This window comes from Acipenser ruthenus, chromosome 10 (genome assembly GCF_902713425.1).
Source record: "Acipenser ruthenus chromosome 10, fAciRut3.2 maternal haplotype, whole genome shotgun sequence".
NCBI lineage: Eukaryota > Metazoa > Chordata > Actinopteri > Acipenseriformes > Acipenseridae > Acipenser > Acipenser ruthenus.
This window is the reverse complement of record NC_081198.1, coordinates 7519853-7546782: the sequence shown is the minus strand read 5'-3', so window position 1 is coordinate 7546782 and position 26930 is coordinate 7519853. Positions and strand designations below refer to the sequence as shown.

At 39.0% G+C, this 26930-nt stretch overlaps 1 protein-coding gene across 4 annotated transcripts in view; it reads left to right on the top strand.

The window, feature by feature from the left end:
* The window catches only part of LOC117413324 (ERI1 exoribonuclease 3-like), a 72940-nt gene that overhangs the window by 11904 nt on the left and 34106 nt on the right, over positions 1 to 26930 (top strand). For 3 of the 4 annotated variants that reach the window (XM_034022354.3, XM_034022363.3, XM_059031638.1), the window contains exons 6-7: positions 4186 to 4258; positions 21571 to 21670. In XM_034022354.3, coding sequence (XP_033878245.2) covers positions 4186 to 4258; positions 21571 to 21670 — 173 coding nt within the window. Of the gene's footprint in view, positions 1 to 4185; positions 4259 to 9283; positions 11107 to 21570; positions 21671 to 26930 lie in introns of those variants that run through there. The other variant, XM_059031637.1, reaches the window with a different exon arrangement.

Here is a 26930-nt window from a genome sequence, read left to right as displayed (position 1 = left end):
TAGAAGAGTAGTACGAGTGTAGTAATAAGACACTAGGAGAGTGTAGTAAGAGGGAGGCCGGGGAGACAGCTAGAAGGTGGAATAGCAGTGTCTGTCGGTGACAGTGTGTGACAGTCCCTAAAGCAGCTGGGAGCTTGGGAGTGTGACAAGGAATACAGAAAGCAGCATTATTGTTTAAATCATTGATTGCTTCCTGCCTTTGGCCCTGACGCAATCCTCCAAAAAAGAAAAAAAAAGGAACTAGAAAAAACAGAACTCTTTTTCTCTCTTTGTTGTTATTTATTCCATATGTCCGTGCTCATTTTAAAAAAAATATATATATATTTATCACTGTAAATCACATTTGAAATTTAAAAATGAAACTGTAGCTACAAATATGAATACCGGTAACTAGAACACCAAAATTGTGTATGGATTGATTAGCACTAATTAATTATTCCCACAAATCCATAACGTCTGCAGGTGCTCTCAGCTCAGTCCTCTGTGGCTGGCATTCTTCTGTGAACGACTGTGCAGTAGTCCTCACATTACAGAGAACAGATTTAAATGGGGCGAATTACAGACAGAGACATAGTTTTGTCCCCTAATGTCTCTCTATTTTTCAAGACATACTGTAGTATTTCTACAGGTAGGCAGTAGCATTGTGAAAAATAACCCAGACACACAGAGCCACTAGTGGTCAAATGTTATAATTGCATTTTTGTTTGGCTGTAATTTTAAACTTGGCCTTAGTGCCACCACATGGTCACATCTGACATGTTGTAAAAGAGAAAGGATCAAATACATGGGTGAATCAGTAAGTAATGTATTATTATTTAGAAATGTATTATTATTTAGAACCAAGAGTGCATGTGATTAAGCGATTTTAAAGAGATAGCGAATGGGCTGTACGAGCAATATTCTAGTGTTACTGTGCAGCAGCAGAAAAGAGACATGGCTTTTGATGGAAGAGAAGAAAAAAAAAGTCCTCCCCTTTAGCAGCAAAGTGGCTAACAGTGAGATGTAGTGACAGACAGAGAGCTGCATTCACTGGAAGCGTCTCCACTCCCCTGCAGGCAGCCTGTCTCTTTGTTAGCAGAGAGGGTGACAGTGACATGACACTCTTAAAATAATTATTAACAAAACGCACTGCTGACTGCAAACAGCCTGCTCTCCTCAATGATGTGTCACCAGTGATTAGCATGGGTCCTGCCATCTCCCGGCGAGAGGGAGAGGGGGAGATACGAGAGGGAGGGAGGGAGGGAGAGAGCCAGCCAAGCCCCCCGGACAGGGAGAAGTAAACACAGGAAAGTGACACCTGGCTCTGTTGGCTGCTGTAAACAGACATCTCTGGCCCCCCGGACCTCTCCCTCTGTCCTTAAACCCGCTGTTCCTGAGGAAACAAGTGGCTCTCAGAACTGGAGATGCGGAATGGAAATGGGAGTGGAATCCACTTTCTAGCCATTTATTTATACAGAAAGTGTGTGAAAGATGTTAAACTTACAGTGACCCTTGGCTGTTCAAAACCGAATAGCCTGACAGTGCTTTTTCCTCTAAATCTTAGGAAAAATAATAAAAAAACAAACAAACAAAAAAAACTGGTAGATTGAATTTTTTTTTTCAGTGACTTTGGTAAATGTCTGATACGAAACGGAGTTATATTACCAAATGCAAAATGGATTTATTTTATTGCCAAATTTAACCTTGTTAGTTATTCACTTACTTAATTTTCGTTACCGACCGATTTCAAATAACATAAAATATTGATAATAAAATCACAAGTTTGTAATAATTACCACGACTGATTATTAATATCTGTGATTACATTAAAAATAACAATTTGAAATGCTCTCTGGTTGGTGGTAAACAGAAAATGCTGTAAATTGATGGCATCCGATTGCATCACAGAGTAGCCTGCACACTGCGTGGAGAGTGGCTGATGTGCTGTGTGGCTGTGCTGGGTAGCTGGTGGGTGGGATTGGATGACAGGGTGACAGAACTGCTTTGATGGGCTCATACAATATTTATGGAGGAGCGGAGAGTCACTGGCTTGACCTCAGGGGGTCAGCCAATTAACTGGGACACTCTTACATTTTCATAGCAGGAATTGGCCAGGGCTCTGGAGAGCTTTGACTGCAGAGGGAAGCTGCGTCTTTACTGTCGGCATGAATGGCTTTCTTTTCTTTTTCTGTTTCTTTTAAATGTGTAGTTTTCCCACGCAAATATGTGGGGGAAAAGGGCTTGGCTGTTACAGTATGTATATACTGCAACAGCCAAGCCCATATATATATATATATATATATATATATATATATATATATATATATATATATATATACATACACACACACATATATATATTAAGAGGCTGTGTGGTCCAGTGGTTAAAGAAAAGGGCTTGTAACCAGGAGGTCCCCGGTTCAAATCCCACCTCAGCCACTGACTCATTGTGTGACCCTGAGCAAGTCACTTAACCTCCTTGTGCTCCGTCTTTCGGGTGAGACGTAATTGTAAGTGACTCAGCAGCTGATGCATAGTTCATACACCTGAGTCTCTGTAAGTCGCCTTGGATAAAGGCGTCTGCTAAATAAACAAATAATAATATATATACAGTATACGTATGCAATGATACAGTACTTCTAACAATACACAGGTCTTCATACAATACATATTACAATACAATACAAATGGCTGTCCTGACAAACGGATTTATTCACAACATAATTACAGATAATAGAGAACTTTTAATGAGACATTGTAAACATGCACTTCTACCAGTAACACTGTAACTCACATTCGTTGTTCCGGAGCCTCTGGCTGGACTGCACAGTATCTTTCATGTTGTTTCACAATGCATTAAGTTTAATGTAGTATCACGATACATTGAATCGTGAACTTTGGACAGGTAATCAAGAGGTCCCGTGTTCAAAATGGCTGTTACAGTACACTAAGTGACTAGACAGCTGTGTCTCAGTCATATTTCAAGCTATGCTTTTATACTGCATCTTTGAGTCTTGTTGAAGTATTTCAATAAATTAAATATTTTCATAGAAATTGGATATTTCTTCTGTTTAATGTATCGTGGTTTGAGGTTAAAGCAGCCTGAGGTAAAATCCAGGCAAAATGATTCAGACCAGTTTCAGTGCTTGAGGGTACAGTGGTGCTGTGTCAGCAGGCTCAGGTGTGTTTGAGGTAGATTTCAACCTCTGAGATGGTGGTGTTCCGTGTGTGAGTGCTTGTTGTGTCTCATTAGCCCAGCACTGACTGACACGCTGCGTATTTCCAGCTAGCACACACACACACACACACACACACACACACGCACACACACGCACACACACTGCTGATATTTCTAACTGTTCGCTGCTGATGCACTTATTTAGCTGCACAGACGGGAGTTAGTAACTTGTTATAACACTGCGTCAGTCCAGTCTCTTTGATAGGTTATAAATTCACTGGTTATTATTGTATTTATAGTTCACATGGATTTGTTTGTTTAGTTCTGGGGTTGTACAAGCAGGTGTTGTTTTCAGGTTGCTGCAGTAGTGGTTGTCAAAGTAGAATGACGTACACTGTTTTTGACATTATTGGATTTTTTTTTTCTTTCTTTCAAATTCTGTTTCGTTTACCTGCTTCTGTAATACTGATAAATGATGATAAATCTTTTCTTTAAATGGCTTGAAATTTGATGAATGACTGCAAAAAGTGCACAAATTTCAGAAAGTCCCCCTATGACCCCCTTAGTTAATGGGCGATTGGACAGAGATTTTGCTGGGAAGAATGCTATTGAACATGTTTGTCTTGCTAAGTTTTTCATTACAAATAGGTTTTTAAACGTTTCTGAAGGTACGCACAGTAGAGCAAGCCTCTGTACTCCGTGCTAGTTCACAAGTATTAGGGTCTCCAAAAGCGCTCTCATACTGGCAAGTGACTCTGCCAAGACAAGAAGACATAATTTACGAAGCTTATGAAGGGTAGGGAAAGAGACCTGGAAATCTTGAAGGTGTTAAAGGAAACACTGTGGTTGTTGCTGGGGTCGATTGAGGTGGTATGCTGGTGTTGAATTGAGTGGAAGGCCCTAATCTTTTCACTGCATCGTCCTAGCAGTCACCGCTCACTCTGAAAGCAGCTTTAATAAAACAGAGGGTTTTGTATTGTCAGGAGTGGTGCTAATAGAATCAACCTGCTTTATTTCTCTCCTCTTAGGCTGCCAGGACAATGCCAGCATTTAGGACTGCAGGCTCCTGATTACTTCAAGCAGTGGATTAATCTCAAAAAGGTACTTTTGTTAGCAGCAACAAAAAGGAGAATCGCTGTTTTTGAGATGCTATAAGAGCCCGATCCTATTTGCATTGAAATGAGTTATTATTTTCTGTCTCTCTCCCCCCCCCCTCCTATTCAAGCCTGTTGCAAATCTTCCATCTATTTTCTTTTTTGTAAGGATCTTCCCTTTGTGTCGCTGGTAGATAGCATACACTAACTTAACCAATGGAACAAATGTCACTTCCTTATCTAGAAAGAAAGAGCCTTGAAAGTGAGCTGTACATGAGAGAGAAGGCTGCTGTTGGGTTTCTAAGGTCATTTGGGGCCAATGCAGGATCACAAGGCAGACACAGATAAGGTCACTGTACAGTTTATCACTCTGCTGAGTCAGAGACACAAAGGGGGTCAGCCCACTTTTCAAATAGGGTCTGGTGTGTCCAGTGATGATGGTGTCTCAGCAGGAAAATGTACTCTGTGATAGATTTATTTTCTTGATAGAAGTCAAAGACAAACTTTGCAGATTTGTACTTGTGTGTATATCACACCCATCCTGCCTCGCTATACGAACAATTGGGTATTCTTTCACTACACAGTACTAGTTCATAAATGTGTGATGAAGCATCTCACAGAATTATCACTAAATATTGAGTTTACCTTTTTAGCACAGACTTTATATAAAAACAAAACAAACGCTCAAATTTAAAGATAAATATACTAGGGTTTTAATTGTGACATTTTCTACAATAAATTACACACACCTGTTTGCTAGTGATATGAAATTGTATTGAAAGACAATTCCAAGTAATACAAACTATTACCATAATGCTATTTACTGCATATGTTTCATAATGCCAGCTAATGTTTAACATACATATATTTATTTGCATGTCATTTTACAGTTTGAAAATATTTGCTTACATGTAATTGGAGGTTAGCCAAGATCTTTAAAGTACCCTCTGCCATTGTTTGATTTCTTTTTTTTTTCACCATTTTTTGATGCCTCAGGTAGACTAGATTAATCGATCTATTATTTTTTAAAAACCCTAGAATATACACGTTCATCACAATAAACACTTGATCATAAATACTGATGTAAAAATAAGAAACCAATCAAGTGGACTAGACGAACGCCTCTATCATATAAGGAAGCATGTTATAGTTCAAGTCACTGATTAAGACTTTAGGAGAAACGTTTACCTCGAAATTTGAAAAGGAGGCAGACTTTTGTGGTGGTTTTGTTTTACTCATAACATTTTTTATTGGATACACAGTGCTAATATTTTCAACATGGGCTCATTTACTATGTAAAATTCTGATACATTACACATCTAAGTGTCCAGCAGGTGACATCGGGGTAGCGATCAATGTGTGGCAATCATTGGCAGCATAAAATGTAAAGTACCGGTATGGGTATATGGTAATATCATTATGAAGACGGCAGGTTGAGAGAAAAAAAAAAAGCCGTGGGGTCACTAAAAGCCCTGCACCTTGTGCTGAGTCTTGAAGGCTCAGCAGAAAGTGTTTAAGGGAACACAATTCTCTGTCAGACAGGGGCAGTAAGTCCCTTGAAGCTTTTGAAACTTTAAGCCAGTTTACTTCTCACCTGGACGGTAAGCCAATTTATTCCTGTAGCATTGATCTGTTAACACTGTGCTGATCCACACCTCGACAGCAGACAATCCACTTAACAAGCAAACTACTGTCCACATACAGCACCTCCACAGCGAAATACAGCACTGAGAGGATACAGAACAGAGTGTAGCAATTTAAAATCATCCAGATCACTTACATCACAACTAGCACAGGATGTCCCCAGGTGTTTTATGTTAAAAGTTCTCTGTTTATTTTCTATACTTTCTGACTGTCTCCTATCACTTAAACATTTCATATGTACTTATCTGACATCCTACACTGTAGCAACAACAAAAAGGTCCCTTCAGATACCTTCAGCATGTGCCCTTGAAATTGTTCATTTTGGACACACAGGTTATCTTTTAGACAAATTATTATTATTATTATTATTATTATTATTATTATTATTATTATTATTATTATTATTACAGTGAATCCCTCTATTCCAACCTTAAAAGTGAGTGCAATTGTCTTAATTGAGAGCTTTTCCTGTTAGACAGAGATCTTCAGGTGTTTTTTTGTTTTATTGTTAATTAAAGATTTAAGGCATTTAATTTCCCCCAGTGATCCGTAAGATATATATTTTTTAATATTCATTTGATAATTTACATGCCCTCACAATACCGTGTGTATTTATTTATAACATATAGTGACATTGATAAAGACTTCTTGTTGAAACTGTTGTCTAAACCGATTCCTAAATTCCTTGATACTTTCTGTATTTAGTAACAGTTTGTCAAACTGCATTTATCTTCGTGGTTATAAAAGCATGTAAGTCATCTCACCAGAATATACATTAATTAGCTAAAGCTGTAATTAAATAAACAGTAGACAAGCTTTCTATTACCCTAGCCACACTACCTAAACCATGTGATTACCGTTCACTTCATTCGCAGTCACATTGTGTCTACATAGTTTGTTTGAATGTGTCTCAATTTTCTAATCTTTTTTGCCGTTTTGTTCCATCAGTTTCACAGTTTACCTGCATGGTAATAAGAATGTATTACCATGCAGGTAAAAAAGTGTATGTCTAACACATACACTTTGTTATTCTTTGTTATTTTTTTTGTCTTATAAAAATGTTTGATTCGACTGGAATGCATATGACAGTATTCTATGGCTGAGGTGAACATAGTTGTGCGAATACAGCCCTTAAAGCAGCTGATAACCGACCACATACATGTGTTCTATTATTTTTCATGGGGAGGGGCACTATTTAGTTGAAATCCCTCTCTGACTGTCCCCCTTTGAAATGTCTGTCCCCCCCCCTACCACCTCTACCCCCACACGGTACTGTCCCTAACATCTGAACCTTACTGCTCACTCCTTTCTTCCCCTGTCGTGTTAACATGTGTTGCCTTTGGGGTAATCAGAGAAAAAGAAAACGTCCTTTTACAATTACCAGCTTTCTGAATATTAAAATGTCTCGCTGCATCGCCAGGGTTATTTTGATTGGTATTTTAACCTTTGACTACCCTATAAAGCAGGCGGCTCTCTGAGCCAATATTAGAGGGCTGAAATTTAATTCCGAAATGATTCCACATAATAAGGAAGATGGATAATGTATGCATGAAGGATATTATGTTTGGGCTAAAAGCAGTTGGGGCCAGGGCTTTGGAGTTGAATAATCACAGCGAGTGAGTTATAATCTGTGGGATAGAAATACCTTACTGTCAGAGCTGAGAGAAGAACTCTTAAATCAAGCCGGAATAAAAGGGGGAAGGAGGGAATTGAGAGCACGGAGGGCCAAAGGTGCCAAGCGATGTTCTTTAACAAACTTTCATTAGTTACTGATGTCCTTTGGTTCTCAGTTTAGCCCTTTCCTTTTCTTTCACTTTTTTTTTTTTTTGTCTTGTCCTATTCTTCGTGGTCCCTCATTGCAAGATAAGCATCTTTTGAATCTTAGCAGCAGGCTGTGAACCATGTGTGAAATACACAAACATTATATAACCCGAGCCCTTGCCTTTTGTCTTGTTTACTGTTGTTCTGGTGGAATTAATGCAGTTTTTACTAATTTTTTTTTTTCATGTGTGTTTCATTTTCATAATTGCTTCTTCGTTTTTTTTTACCTTGTGAAATGTTATTAGACCGATAGAACAAGATAGTAAATCCTCCTTGAAAGCGTGTTGGTTTAGTTTAATCCTACTGAACCGCTAAACTCAAATACAAAGCATCGTGATCAAATTACAGAAGATGTAGTTTTATTTAACTGTTAAGTGTAGCACATAACATTTACATAATTACAAAACCGTAACAACAGCGGGGGAAAAAAGGGCTCCCTCTGTTTAGAAATATAACAAGCTTGTGTTAAAAAAGCATTTTGTGAACCTTCAAAACCGTGAAACTTAATCAAGATGCTATTAAGATTCTGAATATGTAACTTCATTTTTTACCCCCAGAAGATTTGGCAAAAAAGACAAAACAAAAGGAAAAGAAACAGAGAAATTGTTGTACAGTACATTAATCTCTTGTACTGTAGTCTGCGACACCAGGAAGGCCTAGCTTCCTCTTCCTGAAGTTCCTCACTCAAGTCTCTTTATAACTCTCACTTTCCCCACTCTCTCTCTTTCTCTCTCTCTCTCGCTCTCCTTTTGTTCTCCCCTTGCCTATTTATCACAGTGTGAAGGTTGAAAGAGATATTATTAATCCTGGCGAATGAAGGCAGGGTTAGTGGTATGGATCGCATTGTGAGAGGTGTAATGATAGGAGTCCTCGCTTGGCCAGTGGCCTGTGCCTCTTTGATGAATGGGGAGCAGGGCGAAGTGACTGGCGCTGGCTGGCAGGCTGCTGGGGCGTTCACTCCCCTACCCGCCACCGCTTTCAGAACCCCTCACCCTGCGCGGCCCAGTCACAGAGCCAAAGGGACAGCGGAGAGAGACACACAAACATTCTCTCTCTCTCTCTCTCTTTCTCTCTCTCTCAAATTCACTTTTAAAGGGTTTGTTTTTTACTTTCATTGCTTTTCTGAGTCCTTTCTTATAAAGTATATCTATCTATCTATCTGTCTGTCTCTCTTCATAATACTCTATTTCATTCTGACTCATTCTTTTATATCTTTGTAGCTCTCAGCAGCTTCGTCACAATTGTATTTCTTTCTGTCTTGCTTTCACTTTCTCCTCTTTCTTCTTTTCTGTTGTCCTCTCATTTTTTGCGTCCCTCTTTCTCTCTGAACGTGTTGTGCTCTCATCTCACCTTCTCTCTTTTATTTGTTTATTCTTCCTTTTTCACTTTCATTGTTCTTTTACTGATTCTATTATTTCTCTCATTGTCTTTCCTTTCTTTACCTCGTCTCTGCTTTCCTCTTTCTATTTCTTCCTGTTTTTCTGTCATTCCTCATTTTTCATTTTCTATATCTTGTCTTTCTTTGCTTTCCTTCATAGTAACTCTTCGTTTTTGTCATTACTGCTAGGAAAATGTAGAATGTCATACTGAAGACTGCAATCCGAACCAACAATGTTCAACCGAGAATTCTCCAGTTTGTTCACCTGTATCCGGAATCTCTTTCCTGATACTAAATGACTGTATGTGATGTCAGCTGTCTGAGGCAGGAGGCTTTACAGATTAATCATATTGCTGTTGCTTGGTTCTTTTCTTAGCATGGTTGGAAAATGGTTGGGGCATTAAAGTGTTAAGTCCATAGCCCCATAGATTTAGCCACAGGCTTCAACGTATTGAACAAATACAATTTTACACTTTGGAACACAAACCAGAATGGGTTTTTACATCACTGCGTTAAAATATGCCAGTTTAGAAGCTGCTAGATAACACATTAATTTTAGCGCGAACAACCTAATAGAAACCAAGCCAACCTATTAAAACAAGTGTCAGCTTTTGGAAGAAGAGCTCCGAGTATACAGTGTCACTGTGGACTAAGACAGGGAACAGCGTGAGTTTGACTAGCCAGGATCTCTGAAGCACAGAGAACCAGTTTGACACACTCTAGGATTCAGCACCCAGCCGAGAAGGTGTTTTCAGGAATCAGGGATGTTTTCAAATTACATTTTTTTGCGCATCAGAATCTTTGTGTTTTTTTTTTTTTTCCAGGCTTTTCATGTGTCAAGTGTATTGCTTAAGAGCTTCATGTCCTATCCTGTACAACTTGCAAACCTACTCAAAACATAGACTATATTATGATGTTAGAAAGAGTAAAGAGTAAAATCCACTGCTGGATATACATATACATATATGTCTGTTGAGAGAGATTTTTAACAGAGTCAAACTCTCTGTTGCTGGCTAACAAAGTCATATGGACACACATTGCTTCTTTTCAAAGTCTTGTTAACCCTAACCCTAACCAAGTGCTCTAGATTATTGGTCTAAAAAGATTGTTATTTAAATTAAACTAACATTAGCTAATAAAAAACGCTCATGGGATCTGAGGGTATTAACAAATTAAAACATGGCACCCATATCCATGCAGCATATACGTTAACAGTTTGTCATAATAAAGAGTATTTTTCTCATGCATATTTACTAACATTCAGGCGAACGGGGTACTTGTTGTTTACCAGTGGATCTTAATTACCTGCACTTTCTTGTAGCAATAACAATCTTACTTTAACACAAGATTTGAAGCCAAAAATCCCCCGCTCCCTGTTCCAAAACAGAAAATAATAATAATAATGCAATATGATTAGCATAGATTTAATATCACACGATAGATCATTATATTATTATCCGATGACAGATTGTAATTGAAATACACTTATTGGAGCGCAGAGTTGTGTTTCATTCAATCAGAGCTCCCTCTAGGGGGGGAGCGAGGGGCTAAAAATAATCAGCGGCAGAGGAAATTGCAGGGAACACAAAGAATCGTGCTGGCTGCCAATATCCTGAACAACTGAGAGCAACAGCAGCCGCCCCCTCAGCTCTTTGTGCCTCGGAGAGAGGGAGGGGGGAGAAAAGGAGAAAGAGGGACAAACTCCTGCATTTCTAGCCCTTGTTTCTAATTAATTCAATTTTAAGTGCTTGAAAAAGTCTGGGAGATCTGTGTCACCCTCAAAAATGATTTCTACAATTTAACCAGAGATAATTCAGGATATATCCACTGAAAAATAATACAGCACTATTTATGAAACATGTTATTTCCCTGGTTTGTGATGCTATTGACTCCCAGGCAAATAAGAATACCCCCTGAACACAAAACTACATTAGTAGAAGTGTCCAAACTTGGTTGAGTGCTTGAAGCTATGAGTAGGCTAAGTTGATTTCCAGGCAATACTTTATAATTTGTAATAGTAATAAAGTAAATGTATTCTTATTTCATACAATTTCAGTATGTTTTGTTCATGTACAGTACAATGAGATTTTGGAATCATGAACTCCGATTTCAGAGAAAAGAAGCAACACAGTTTCTGCTATCTATATAATCACATTCTTACAAAAACTAAACCTAAACAGACAATAATTGGAAAAACAGGTATTTTTGTCCTATTCTAATCTTTCTAATCCTATTCGAGTGAGGTCTTGGAGGATCTAAGCATTGGAAAAGGCCATACCTACATGACAACACTAGCATAGGGACACACACACACACACATACTGTAGGCAAAGCAAGTGACACACTCAGACGCTAAGCCCCCTGTGCACGCCAGCTTTGGTATGTATTTGTGACAGGACTGACAGTGCATGGCACACTCTGATTATGCTGCTGCAGTTTCTTCCATTCTGCCACCCAGCGATGTAATTTCCAGCCGGTGATCAGTGTATGAATGTAATAGCGGGCTGTGTTAGGTGTCAGAATATTAGACGTGCTAATGGAAAAGCTCCTCGATTCACATGGGAACACCATTACTGGAGACTGTCACAGCGCGCTGGTCACTAGACTAATGGGGCAGAGGGGAGATGAGAGAGAAGAGAGAGGAAAAGGGAAAGACAGAACAAGTAAGGGTGTGAGGGAGAACAACTGGGTGAGAAGGGGGTTAGAGAGAGTTGGGAGGGAGGAGGCAAGAAACCATAGCAGTTCCTCACTGAAAGGTGATCTGGAATATCACGCTGTCATTTTGGCGAAAAAAAGTCAGAAATAGATTCAACATATCTTGCTGTTCTGCCGCCTCATTCAAAATTAGTTTTCTGTATTTGATGTACTAATATCTTAGCATGTCAGCAAAGTTCTTCTGAATTTGAACTGAGAGATAGGGAAGTGAGAGGATTAGAATGTAGCGTATGAGAGAAAGGTATAGAAAAAGGGAGCATATATGGTTTGATGGAAGGTGTAAAAATGGTGAATGCAAGAGAAAGGACGTTACTTAGGCAATATTGAGATTAAACATTTTTATCTGTTAATCTTGGTTTTAATCACATATAATTGATAAAATTACTGCATCAATCTCATTCAAATTTGTTTTATTACTGATATTATTATTATTATTATTATTATTATTATTATTATTATTATTATTATTGTTAACAGCTAATCATAAAAAATATTTTTTCTTATTTCTGGATTCATAATGTTGGCCCCGCTTTATGGTTTTGTATTTATTTACACAGAATTATACAAAATAACTCCAACATTTGCTGTTCAATTGTTTTGAAAAATCAATTTCTCATAAACTGTTTTTCATTGCTGTTTAAATATATATATATATATATATATATATATATATATATATATATATATATATATATACATTTTTAAATATTTAATTTAAATAAAAATAAAAGTCGGTAGCTATCCACGTTGTAACAGCATTGGTAATACAGGGTGTCCCACTGAAGGTAGCCCAGTAAGTATTACAACGTACAAATAAATAATAAATCAATAATCACATGATGGAGCAGCACAGGCATGTACAAGAATCCTCGTTATTACAAATACAGAAATGTCGCTCCCAACGTGGACATGGACTGAATGCCAACATCTAACTGAAATACTTACGGGTTGCTTTCAAGTGGGACACCCTGTATCGTACTTACATGATGTAGCTTGATCCACAGGTTTGCAGAGACCCTGAATTTCAAAAAAAAAAAAAAAAAAAGTACTGTGTTGAAACTGACGAGTTTCATTTGTTGTTCTGTAGCTGAATAACTGCTAGAAATTGTATTTTGAGAAGTGAAGGTTGTACAGCAGACTAGATGCATTCTGTGATACTGAAACTAACAGATACAAGTAACAGTCTATCCAATGAACTGTTAAAAAAAACTTCCTATTCATAAGTCCTTCACTTTGTGCTTTGCTCCATAATGCAGTTCTGTGTGTAACTTTCTATTCAAACAACAACTGCACTTATTGCATTGCATGCACTCGAGCATATTAACGGCCGCAGGTATAGGTATAAGGTATAAGGGTTTAAAAACTATTAAGAAATGGGAGAGAAGATAAGAAGAGAGTGTAAAAGTGGAAATTTGATGGAGAGAGGAAAGAATTGTGAGAAGAGGACTGATAAATGGGTAGAAAACAGTTGAAAACTTGTCATTGTGGATTGAGTTGTTAGGACAGAGAACACGGTCACAACACACTTGTAAAGGGCAGAAGCTTTCAAAGTAGGTGTGAACCATCAACTTTCACTGTGGTTCTCGCAAAAGCAAAACTTGGCACTCTATTTATGAATTTAAAAACCAGAACGGACTGTCCCTGCAGGTCAGAGTTGAAACGCAGCTTGTCATGCTACTTCCAGCAGTAATCTTGACATTTTATATAACAAACTGGAGGTTTGTTCTGGGGTGCCATAGGATGACCCATGATCATTGCCAATTATGAACTAACACAGTCTGCAGGAGGGCTCGAGCTATCTCTCCCACCCTTCAGTGATTTCTTAATACAACGTCACATATCCATTTTGAAACTTTATATGATCGGTTGCTATGTTCTCTGCAGGTGTAAAGTGCCCTCTTGCACTAAAAAGATTTTAAAAGGTGTGCATTGTATATATTATTATAGTATAGTAAAATTAAAGTATTAAAGCCTTCAAATTAAATGATATATTTTAATACATATTATCTTGTTATTGCCTTTTGCTATGTAGATCTCACATTCTATGGTTTGAAAGAGCATACATCATGGCAATTGTGTATTTATCGCTTGTAGTTTCTGGGGTCAGCTGCATCATCATTTCTTCTTCCAGGTTGAAACCGGTTGTACAGCCATTTCAATGTACATGCCAACAAGACATTAAACTGGCCATGAAGGTAGTTAACATTACCATATTGTTTGGAAGATAAGAACATGTGAAACTGGGATAGTAAAAAAATTATTATAAACCAGTGCAAGGATGTATGCCATTTTGTATCCATCTAGCACCATCCTCCAGTTTAGCTCAAAAGAGGCCTAGGATTGTATAGGCATGGAAACTAAACTGCTTCCTGTCGCCCAAAAAGGATGGTCTCCAGGACGGGCTGTGCAAACTGGGATATCACTTGAAACAGAATAGTTTAGGCTCTACTGCTACCAGCCCTGCACCTTTCATGAGCCCCACAATTCATCCTAATTTGCTCCTACCCCCTCCTGTCCTAGTTGGGAGACTACCCAGGCTCCTCAGCCTGGAACATTCTCCATGTCAGGATCCGTGCTGGGGGAAAGGGAGAATATTACCAGGAGAAGCTACACACCGGTGTCTGCTGGGCAGTTGCTTTATCGCACCTTACCTAGGAATATGAAACTGTATTGAATGACATCTCACAGCAGGCTGAATAGATATGCCAATTCATTTTGCAGCCTGTGATTTGACAAGCTAGACTGCCTCAGTTGAAAGGCATCAGTCAAACACTGCGCTGCTGTTGCTGTGCCTTTTTTTCGTCTTTCTTTCTTGGTTCTCCCTATTCCTTCTCTGCGCAATCTCTAAGCCTTGCCTCTTAAAATTGAAAACCCTGACGAGCGACAAAAAGAAAGCAAGAATGACTGAAATAAAGGAATAGAAAAAAAACTAATACCGTTTTAAGTATTGAAAATAAAATGATAAGAGGGTATATGGAGGTTTCTAGAGATAACATTGTGGATATTACAACAGGGATGGAAGAGAGAACAGAAAAAAAAATCCAGAAGAGATTGGCACTGTAAGTTCCTGGCGAGGAGATGACACCGCGCCTAATACGAGTGTTTAAATATTTGATGCACTGGGATAAAGGAGGATCTCCTTTGAATCGAATTGAGTGTCTGGAGGAGAATCTATTACCGAAAATCTTGTGTGATTTGACAGCAAAAGCAGCTCGGTGTTATTCTTCAGTAGTTCCTGCAATCTCCCTTCCCCACTTCACTTAAATGTTTTTTTGCTGTGCTTGAGTAAACGCTGATTATCCCTTTTTTAGCAAAGAAGGCAGGGAAAGAGAAAAGAGCCAGAGAGAGGAAATAAAGAAAAACTAAAACTCCTCAACTACTTGCAGTTTGTGTGGACTGTCGCTGTCGAGACAAGAATGTGGGTTTTTGTATTGTGATATGGTTGCGGAAATGCCTGGTTTTGTTGTTGTTTTTATTTTATTTTATTTATTTGAACTCAATTTTACTGCTCGTTCAAGTTGAGGGACAAGTATGGTGTAGTCCACAACAAACCTCAGCCAATAATCCTGACATGACTTTGCCATTTAGCCCTGGAACCTTCTTAAAATAACAATCAATCAAGCTAAATTGCAGAGTGGTTTTGTGATGTGGACCATTGCTTACTAAAGGCTAGGTTTAGACTATCATACTAATTTCACTTGTGATTCAAGCTCCAGAAATAAAAGACTAGACTGTCAATCCACTGCAGGAGGAATTTAGTACCCAGGACTGGAAGTTCAAATGTAAAGGTCTTGGTGATGAAGTTGACTCATTTACTAGGTTTTGACCTGGGTTTGAATCATATGTCTGCATCACAAAAACACTGCACAGTTTGGTAGTTGCCAGTCTCAACTGTGGAGAGGGTTGGAGGGCTCTGAAATTCAAGCTGGACTCAGTCATCATACAGGAAACAAGAAAAAAAGCTGATCTGGCTTCTCTTTTAAGCTTTTGCTCTCCTGAAAAATGTAGTATATGATGGCAAATATTGATTAAAAAAAAAATGCTTAAAAGCACAAAAAACCTACGATTTACTGATGGCTAAGCTGAGACCACCAAACTTGAAAGCCGATTTGAACCCAGGCCCCTTGAGGTGTAGGGATTGTGCATTAAGCAATCATGCCACCTTGCAATGAACGTGAGACAGCAGCCTGGGCCCCTGTCCCGCACTGCAGTGTGTAAGCAGGCCTGGCATGCGAGCAGCGAGACCCTGATTGACACTGATGTTGTGTTTGGTGTCGGCACCTTGTCTTGTCACATTCCCCCTGTCTGCAGAGTGTCGAGCGACGGCCTCTCAGCCTGATGTGTAAGTGGCCTCATCTCCAGCAGATCAATAGCCCCTGGCACTTCCTTCCAGGACCCAGGAAAAACAATTAAAACCAATCGATCCCGGACGAGTCCCATGAATATGCATGAGCCTCTCCTTGACCTTCAAAACTAGAGGGGCCAGGTGACTCCTTAGTGGCGTCTCTCTCTCTCTCGCTCTCAGTGGCAGGTGTTTACAAGAACTAAAGGGCCTTGTTGACAGGCATTATAATTTTTCTAGATGTTCAATCTGATTCTCCGAATATAAAATAGCATCTTGTTTATATTCAAAACCTGTGTAACCCCTATGGCTAGTTGAAGTTCATACAATGCGAATACTTGTACTGCAAGGAGTATAAAATTGGTATTTAAAATTAATGAAAGCAGAAATACCATGTAAATATCTGATATATGTATTCACAAAATTATGTTTGCTATTTATGTACAGTGTATATGTATGTATTTATTTATTTATTTGAATGTATATTGTCAACACAATACTGTATTGGGATTTTGGAAAGCATAGTCTTGTCTCATCTATTATAGTCTTGTCTCATCTATTATAGTCTTGAACTAGTGAATGAAGAGACACTGTTGTGTAAACAATACACCTATTGTCAGATTGATTTGCACTATATCCAATGAGACAACCTGTTCAATTAGATGCAGTTAGGCCACGCCACAAAAATAAGTCACTAAACAGAAGTTGTCAAGCTATTGAAGTGCTTCACAATGGTGCTACACAGTCAGTGGTGGCAAAAAACTGTTGTGAGCAGACTTTAGTATACTAGATACACTGAGACAGGAACAGTGAGTGACAGGATTAACATAGGGCATCCACAAGCCTCTCCAGAAGGTGAAGATCCTGACCTAAGGAACCTATTCCTTTGTAATTAGGCCCAAGTCATGGTCCTATAGCATGACAGTAAGCCCTTTTATTCCTCTAACTTGTGACCCACCCATTCTCTCCTTTTCATACCATCCAAATGCCACAGCCTCAAATGTTTAATCCCTGAGAACTAGTTCATTTTGTTTCACTGTGTTCATCTGGAATATCCCCAGATGTTATTAAAGCATTAAGGAACAAGAGTTAGGGTTGGGGTTATAAAATGGATTTACTAAAGTAAATATAAATAAATACAAGAGAAATAGGTAGATTTATTAAGAAATTTGAAGGGTAACCTTCCACAACAGAAAATAGTTCCTATGATCTTACTCGGGTAAGATTTTTCTTTATTTGTGTTCATAGACATTAATTTGAATGTTGCCGTTAACTGTACAGTTCTTAAAGTGACTGTCAGTTGTTGCAGAAGGGGGAATTGGAGTGCAGGAAGGGGGTTTGCTTTCATCTGATCTTATTTTTTGGTTTGGCGATGCTGTGGAGTATTCCTCCGTCAACCAGCGCTTTTGATTTCTAACGACAGTTCCCAATGATGATGCGGATGTAATGTTTGGTGTATATTTGTGTGGTGCCCGCCTTTCTGCATATTCTAGGCAATATTGTTGCTAGGTAATTCACTCCCATTGGCTCTAGCCTATACCATACACCGCGATAATTAAACGTGTTTTGTTCTCCTTTGTTAAGGTGAAGATAAAAGACAGACGGATTTGCTGGAAGTTTTGACAAGTACTTCTCTAGTGATGCTCCTGCACACATGCGATTTCCGGGCTCCTCAAACATGAATCCGCGGTGACATTCTTTGTTCCATTCGTAGGGATTTTTGTGATTTTTTGTACTTTCGTTAAAGGTCATGGTGGCATACTTAATTCCGTTTTCATCTGTTTTTATAACAAAAGAATCTGCCAGTAGTTGTTTGTTTCCTTCTTTTCCCCTGTGTCCAAAATGTAACTGGACGTCAAACTAAACTTTACTCACAAGACCAACAGCTGTGTCAGGGTTCAGGGCGTCAGAATGTTTGATTATTTGAAAATCTCTTTCAGTTATTGCATAATGACATTTTTGTGTTTTAACCCGGCCTTCTCGTCTAAGTTTTTTAATTGTACCCACAAACACGTTGTTTGAACTTGTGAATTCTGTGTCGCTCATTAGACACCAGGATAAACTTAACGGGGGGTCATTTAAATGTCTGTTCAGTCCAGCATGGAGCCCAACATAGCTGCTGATTCCATATTGATCGCCTTTACAGTTTCGGACTGTCCCATAAAAATCTCTAAGGATATTATTTAGCTCTTCTTTTGTTAGTTGTGTGATTGCAATATATAATTTTTTGACAGCCAGTCATTAAAGCGTTTAACAACCCAACTGTTTTGTTTGGTGGTATTCATTTCATTTCTAGTTTTTTCTAGCACATCAATGTTAGAGTTCTGTACCTCAGCGTGACGGTTTAACTTTTTCTTTTCTTTGCTTCGGGAGACTTGCAAATATGAGCCGATGCAGCTTCTATTTCTACCCATTTATTGATTATCATCGGTGCAAACAGCTATACAGTGGTATATTCCATGACTGCCAGGTATTTTGACAGTTTTTTCTATTTTTTTTTATTACCATTATTTCCATAGGCACAGTGATACAATAGTGCCACGAGTCTAGTGATTTACCCAACAGTTACTATACCGGGGATTATATCACAGTTTAGAACCACTGATTGGCCAATCAGTATGCAGCATTATAACAATCTGTTTTATAATGACTAATAATTAACACTGTGTGGTCAGAACTGATAATCACTGAGCTAAAGTCAACCCAGGTGCCAGAGAATGTGAGCATAAAGGTGGTAGAGCCCCCCTCCTCCCACCTATCCACAGACAGCAGAAACAAGCTCATCCGACAGTATTCACCCTTGGGAGAGAGCTTTAGACCTTTTCCAAAGGTCAGCTAACATGTTTCACTGGAGGATTGGCTTTTTTCTTAATCTGAATCCTCTTAAGCATACCGTTTTGTGGCCGTCTATGGATGTTACCGTTTGTTTTTCCTCTGTCCTCAGAGATGAGGAAAGCAGTTGCCCCCAAGGCAAATGTATTCTGAAACTTCCGAATTGATGCCATAAAGTTCAGATTGATAGGTACCACAGTTAGGACCGTGCAGGCCCGTGCTACCAAATGCCTTGATCAATACACAGATTGGACTTTGATACCAAATACTAGCCGCAGTAAACATATAGTTTTAACTGTGCTACAAAAAGCCACAGTAAGGATCCAGTCTGGACTGTGTAATAGTTCCTTGCTTTGCAGAATTGTTAAGACATACGTAAGACATACGTAAGTGAGACCAATATTGTGTCATATCATGTGGTTCAGCCGTTGTAAACAATTGAAATCAGCTTGGCAGTTTTGGTCACTGCTGTATCACGTCCTTTGTTACTTCTCAACCCAAGTTAAAGCCAGTGTGGCAGCATCCCGATCCTGCATTGTGAGCTTCCACTGCTGCCATGGCAAGGGGGAGCAGGGCTGTCTTAAGCTAAAGTGACAGGGTTTCTGTCAGCCAGCTCGGCAGCTCCAAGTCGACACGGTACAGCTGTGCACTGCACGAGGCACAAGCTGCCATTTATCACGTTTTCTTAACATCTCTTCAGCTTCATTGCTCCTTTTCTCTGAGCCATTCCATTGTATCGGGGCTGCCTGTGCCAGTGTGCACTTCTGGGATGATGGAAGAGTTATAGCGACAGGCCTCTGACACGTCTGGGTGTGTGTGAGAGTGTTAATGTGTGTTCACGTGGGCTTGTCTGCCACTCATGTCGAGGCCCTCGAAGATTTCACTTTGATAGGAAGGAATGATTAATGAAACCCCATACTGAGAGAATAGTGTGTGCCAGGCACCTCATGTGATGGGTGCACAAACGTGTGTGCTATGAGAATCACAGTTATTATACCACCAGCATCAGATAGTGTATTGTATTCATCTGATTATATATAACCTGCACCCAGTGGTATACTTGATTGTATTACTCTTGGTTGCCAAGTTTGTACCATTTTAGAATGAAGAATGTCTGAAAAAAAATGTTGCTTTTAAAGGTCCTTCAGATACATATAATTCTTTATTTCCCCCAATATACACTTGTAATCTTCCTGTAATCCTGTTTAAACATAGTGTAATTGTATTACTTGTAATTATGGTATTTACTGGCTTGTCTGTCTGTCATTCAGTGAGTTGTCTAGACAAGATGGCTCACAGTGTGTTTGTGTGTTAGGATAGGGGTCGTTATTGTTCTGATTGTCTCTATTTGGCTTTCTGAACGACAAAAGTGAGCTGGTAGACTGGAGAATTTCTCCTATAGCAGTTCAAGTTGTTTGGTATTGTAGTCGTTTTGGGGGGCAATCCCATCACTGATCAATAACCAAGGGCAAACATTCAGTTCTTATTAAGATGCATGTGTAGAAGGCACTATATTGAATTGGAATGTCAGTAACGGGTGGTTAAGACTTCTAAACTCTATTCAGCCTCCCATTGGTAACAGTAACCAATCAAGTTTAATAAACATGTATTGTACTTTAAACAAAGGTGAGTCAAATGAGGGCACATCAAACCCAATCTACAAAGACAGTCATACAGACCATTCAACTTGTTTAAATGAGACTTTGGAGTGCCACAGTAAACACTATCAGCATAATCAATGCTAGTCAACAGCCGCTGTGAACCAGTCCTTTCTCCAGTGGCAGAGGTCAGGCAATTCTTATTCCAGAGGAGTAACCCAAGACTGAAGTGCTGAACCTTCAATATTAGCACATGTATCTGTGTGAATATTGAACAGAAAGTCAGAGAGAGATACTTTGATTAAAATGCATTCTCCAGGACTGACCCATCTCACAAGAATTTCTTTAATTTTTTATTTATTTTTTTGTACCATGTCTAACCATACATGCTTGCCATGCTTCTGTGCATGTATCCTGTATGTACGCTTTTATAAGTGGAGCCACATTGACACAATGGGGTTCTTTCAGCTGATCTGAACAGTTGTTTAACAAGCACTGTCACTGTTTAAACCTTTGGCATTTTCCATATTGTACTTTTACGCTAGGGACTCCTGCATATGCTCTTTGAGGTGCTGGTTTTGATAACATTGGTCGACAAAAGATTCTGTTCTAATGATCTAAATAGTGTCAGTACTGACATCAGACGTGATTTAGATCAGGGACAATTCTAGTGAAGGATTACGAAGAGAAGTCTAACAAGGTATTTGCGAATGGTTAGCTGTGAACAGAATTAAGATACAGTGAAGCCCTGAAGCCGAGGTGCTTAACAGATAGTGTTAATCAGGAAATCCAATATCCCTGATGTTTATCAGATTCATCTTTAAAATTTCAGTTCAAAGTTGTTCCAAGTACAAAAGATCAGTGGATTAACCTTCTAACAACCTATGTTAAGTGATGTGGTAAATTGAGTGTAGTTGAATTCTCAGATTGTGAAAAAAATAACATTAATCATTTTGATTTTCTCCCCTTGCCCTGTTTTGCTGTTTCAGGCGTACAGCTTTGCAATGGGGAGCTGGCCGAAGAGTGGGCTGCCTGCCATGCAGGAGGGACTGAGCCTGAAACAGGAGGGGAGGCTACACAGTGGGATCGGTGAGTGAACTCATCTTACTGAAAATAGGCAGGTTGATACAGGAAAAGGCGTGTGTATAAAGGAAGGGCAGCAGTGTGGAGTAGTGGTTAGGGCTCTGGACTCTTGACCGGAGGGTTGTGGGTTCAATCCCCAGTGGGGACACTGCTGCTGTACCCTTGAGCAAGGTACTTTACCTAGATTGCTCCAGTAAAAACCCAACTGTATAAATGGGCAATTGTATGTAAAAATAATGTGATATCTTGTAACAATTGTAAGTCGCCCTGGATAAGGGCGTCAGCTAAGAAATAAGTAATAATAATAATAAGTTTATGTCCGTAAGTATGTAAGTCACACATTTTATCAATTTTTCTGGAGAACCGCTAACAAATAGTCATGAAACGTATTATTAACATTATTTATAAATGATTGAAATATCAGTTTCGGAAGGTATGTCGGGGTGTCTGTCTGTCTGTAACACATCCATCCTTCTACAGTATATGTCACACTTGCATTTCTGAATTTATTTGGAGAATCACTTCTTATCATTCTTTACTGTTCTGTACATACTGTTGATGTATGTCATGGTCATGAACTGCTCTAATTATGAATTTGCATCTGTGGCGGGGGATGCATGTAACTGACATTCTTGTTTAAATGTCCAGGATGCAGGTGTTTTATAGATCACCTTCTTTAAAGCGCAGTACAAGTGTCATTCACTGTTTCTATTTTTGAGTGGTGTGACGAGTGACAGGACTGGGTCCTTTTTTTTTTCTCTGTTTGTGTTTGAGCGCTAGCTCTCTTCCCAGTGACTGAAAAGCCACAGGACTCTCTTAATTTCCACACTTAACATCTCTGACAGCTTAACTGCTCATTTATCCATCACGCCGTTGAAGTGGAGGCACAGAAGGTCTCAAAATGCTGGTTCATATTTATTCATATTTATTATTAGCCCCAGACCACCAGACTTTGCAGCTCAACAGCAGTCTGATGCACCAGCTGGGCATAAGGAGTTGGAGTGGTCTCAGCTCTTCCCCTAGTGGACAATTCTCTATCTCTCAGTGTCTTAATCTGAAAAAGTGGTACCCTACACACATGTATAGGGATCATCATGTATGTATGTATGTATGTATGTATGTATGTATGTATGTACAGTACCCTGTGTCTATACTACAGAGGCATTTTTCTGTGACATCTTACTTCCAATGAACCAGACGGTTGAGGGCTGTCACATTTCAATGGGCGCCTAGCAACACATAATTTCTCCTTACACTGTTGTCTCACGTCAGCCATTCAGTTGTTTTCTAATTTTTGCTCCTAGCAATTTTAGTTCCACTAGTTGAAAACATACAAATGTATGTAGTGAACCGAATAAAGACTCTTGGTTGTGTATTTCTCTTTCTTTCTTTCTTTCTTTCTTTCTTTCTTTCTTTCTTTCTTTCTTTCTTTCTTTCAGTTTTTATTGTGCAGTGCTTTTCTGTGGTTTCCCATTAAATGTTATTCACTATGCAATGTGTAAAGAAGCCAGAAGGAGCACAGGGACAAATTCAGAAAAATAAAGACTGGGATATTAACTATGGAGAATTCAGCACTGGCATGTGGGGAACTGTAGATCTGAGAGACAACAAATTCAATAGAGAGAGTTCAGAACTCTGGAGATCTTAAAAACTGCATATTTATAGTAGTTGTAGTGAATAACTTAGCACCAGCAAATTTAATACAGAAAAGTCAGTACTTGGGATCTGATCTTGCATATAAAAAAAGAAAATGTAATCCAGAGAACTTTAGTTATATTACTGTATTGCACAATGGTAAACCTCATAGCCTTCATATATGATGTCCATCCATTTGTACTCTGCTTAAATTACAGAGTTGACAAAATAATTCATGTGCATCTTACCTAATATGTATTCTCATCATTTGGTAGCTCTTCACATTTTCCTATAGAAGAAACACATTGTGGTAAATGTGTATTTAAGTTAAGTATAATTCACCTCCTGGAAAGAGTGACTGATAAATTTTGTTCATAGTAGCTTCTAGCAAATACCATTAAAACATCAAATATATAGAACAATCTACAAAAAGATCTACAAAATGATAGCAATTAACGTCAGGTAGGATTTACTGGAATTAACTTTAAGTTAAGTGTGTACGAGTGCCCGTACTCCACCTGCAAAAGGAGGATGGTGGAATGAGGGATAAGACCAAAGGTTGAGTTACAATACACAACAGCCATTCTCAGTTTGCCAATACAGCACATTTACAAGTACATAATTACTATTCGATTATGGTACTCATTTATTTTGTAACTAAGTTGTTGTTTTTTTAGTTACCTTTTTGCTGTTGAAATTTCCGTTCTTTTATTAACTGCTGTCAGCTTGGTCATTTCACCGTAACATAGACAGTGGGTCATGTTCACAAAGCATGTGTCCCATTGCTAAGTTTGTGTCATATTTTTGGAAAAGAAAAAGAATAGACTGATGTTGCAAAACTAGTAATAAAAAGAAGAAGAAAAAGTAACTAAGCTGCATTTGAGCTTTGTAACATCCATTTGTTTGTTTTTCTAAGACATGAAAATTGTGTAAACTTAGCACTATGTGATGTGCAGTACAGCTATAGCTGTCAGCAAACATGAAGCGTGATGAGTTAACTGAGAAAATCTATGTGTGCGTGTGAGCAGTGTCTGTTTGAAGCTGTTTCATTTTAAAGCATTACTCTCTTACCACCAAACTGTCAAATCAATACAAGTTAAGGAGATAAATTATTTAAAACCACCTTTTAATTAGTTAGCTATTCCTGAACTGTGGATTCTGTTACAATATTGATGGAGTCTTGCTTTATCTGTGGGATGGAGGCAGTTTTATTTGTTTAGTTTTGTTTTGTTTTCAACCACAGAACTTTATGATTCTTTCAGACAAAAGGGGCCGGCCGTTACTGAACCACAGACAGGAGCAATCATACACATTTCTTAATTGTTTTAGAATTTTAATTTGTGGGTTTTTTTTCCCTTCAGAATTTTTTTTAGAATTTAGCTATTTTGTACTATTTAACGTGATTATCAATACACTATTGATATGTTCTTGTTTCTTAGTGTCTTTAAGGTTTGTTCATATGGTCTTCACTTTTTGTTCGCCCCCATTGAACATTTATTTTGAAGTAATAGTAGAAGGGTAACCAGCCTTAACAGTCCTTGATTTTAGTTCAATTGATCTAGAATCATGGACTCTAAAAGCAACTAAGTTTAAAGTGTTAAGCCTTTGCCTTTAAAAAATATAAAAGTTGAGAGCGTATCTCTGAAGTGTGCCCTAGGCTTGCTCCTGTATTTATTTATTTATATACTGAGGGAGTGTTTATCAGGCTCAGTTGGACTATTGATCATCTCTTGTAATTACTAAAAGCACACAGAAGGGGGTAAATTAGCTTGCCTGCTCTTCACTTACACTGATGAATATTAAAGAAGGAAGAGGCTGTTTGTTTTTGCCCTCTTCCAACCACCTCCTCCATCTCTAGAAACATCTATTTGAAAAACAGAACAAAAATTGCCTAAAGGATGACATGATACAGTGAAATTAGTAAATCTGAGAGAGAGAGAGACAGACAGTGATAGAATGTATACATTTGCTCATAATGTGTTGTGGCATTCAGTTACACTTTGTTCTTTTTTAAACACTGTTATGAATTATTAGTCAACTGGGACACTCATCCTGAACCAGTATTTGTAGTTGTTTGTAGGTATTGGAGCCTGTTATGTTACAAATACGCATTCCTACATTCCCATATTCATGTATGCTTTTATAAAAAAAAACACCTGCCAGTTACAAGGAGATCTCTAAGCAAATTTGTGCACAGTTACCAGGGGTCTCTCTTCCCTCTGAGCCAGAGCGCAACCAGGGCCCCGGCACAGTGTAAATACTAGAGCACTAAGCTGTATTCCCCAGGTCATCACTGGTACGAGAACCTGTTTTCTGCGGGTCCTACCTAGCTAAATAAAGAAGTCTGTAGCAGGGTATGACCCTGTGCCATTGGAGTCTTTCAGACGTATATATTGGGGGATCGCTGATATAGGCGTGCCAAGGCTGAATTTAGTGCAGTATGCGCTGTAGTGCTACAGCCTGAATGTGATCGCTCTGAGCGTTTGTCACTGTGCTGCAACCCAATGTGGAGACGGACAGTCTGCCCCTCCACACACAGCGACTGGAGAGCAAACACTTGCAACCCTGGGGTTCCTCCGTATGTTGGGGAGAAAGACGGCCACTCAAACTAGAAGGAAAATGCTCTTAATTATATCATGTTTTATATACAGTGCCGTGTTTGGCACTCGATTCTTGAATTTACAAGGTTGGATTTGGTGGTTTGGCTCGGGACAGTTGCTGGAAGGAGAGGACTCAGACTTGGCTGGAATTAGCAGGCTGTGGAAGTGCTCTTCTTTCTGCTGCTCTGAAGCAAAGTGTTTACAGTTATTTGATGCCCGGAGTAAGACTTTACCCTTAATTACAGCATTACCGGGGACATCTGCATGTCAGTCTACATGAGCTATTGTAAGATTAAGGGTCTCGGCTGATTGTTTCCCCATGGCCACTGGTGAGCAGCGGCAAGGACAGCTTGATCAGATGTCAGCCTCGATTAGGAGCCGCTCTGTGATGGCACTCCCGGGGTAACTGCCGAGCCTTCGCTACATCTGATTCCTGGTCTGCCCAGGTCACCCCATATCAGCCTGCTCTTTACCCTAGCTTCCCACAACCAGATGCTCAAAACCAGGTCCAGCTGGACATATCTGAACATAATTAAGATATTTAACATCATGTAATCAACTACAAAATGATATCGCAAAAGTCTACCGGAAGCCATAATAGTGGTACAGTATTTAATGTTAGATTTAAAAATGTCACATTTTTACATTTTTGGCAGTTTTTCATTAAGTATATGGAAAACTACAAAGCGGTATGTAATTCAATTTGTTAACGTATGATGCAAAACCTTTGGCTATAGCTGTATGTGTGTAAGACAGTGCTCCCCCTTTATAACGATGTAGTCGAGAGCCATTGTTAGAGACGGTGCTGTTTGTGTTCCGCCTTATAACAAGAATACTAATGTTAGTGTAATGGCACTGTGGGGCAAATGGGATCCAATGACCGTACCGCCTTATAACCTGTTCCACAGCATAAAGGGCTGCCTTATAAAGGGGGAGCACTGTACTATGATTGGAAAAAAGTTCTGGTGTCTTAGTGACTGTGATCAAGAAGGTTCTGCTCTAAGAGACGGGGTGGCTATAACTGCCCACCA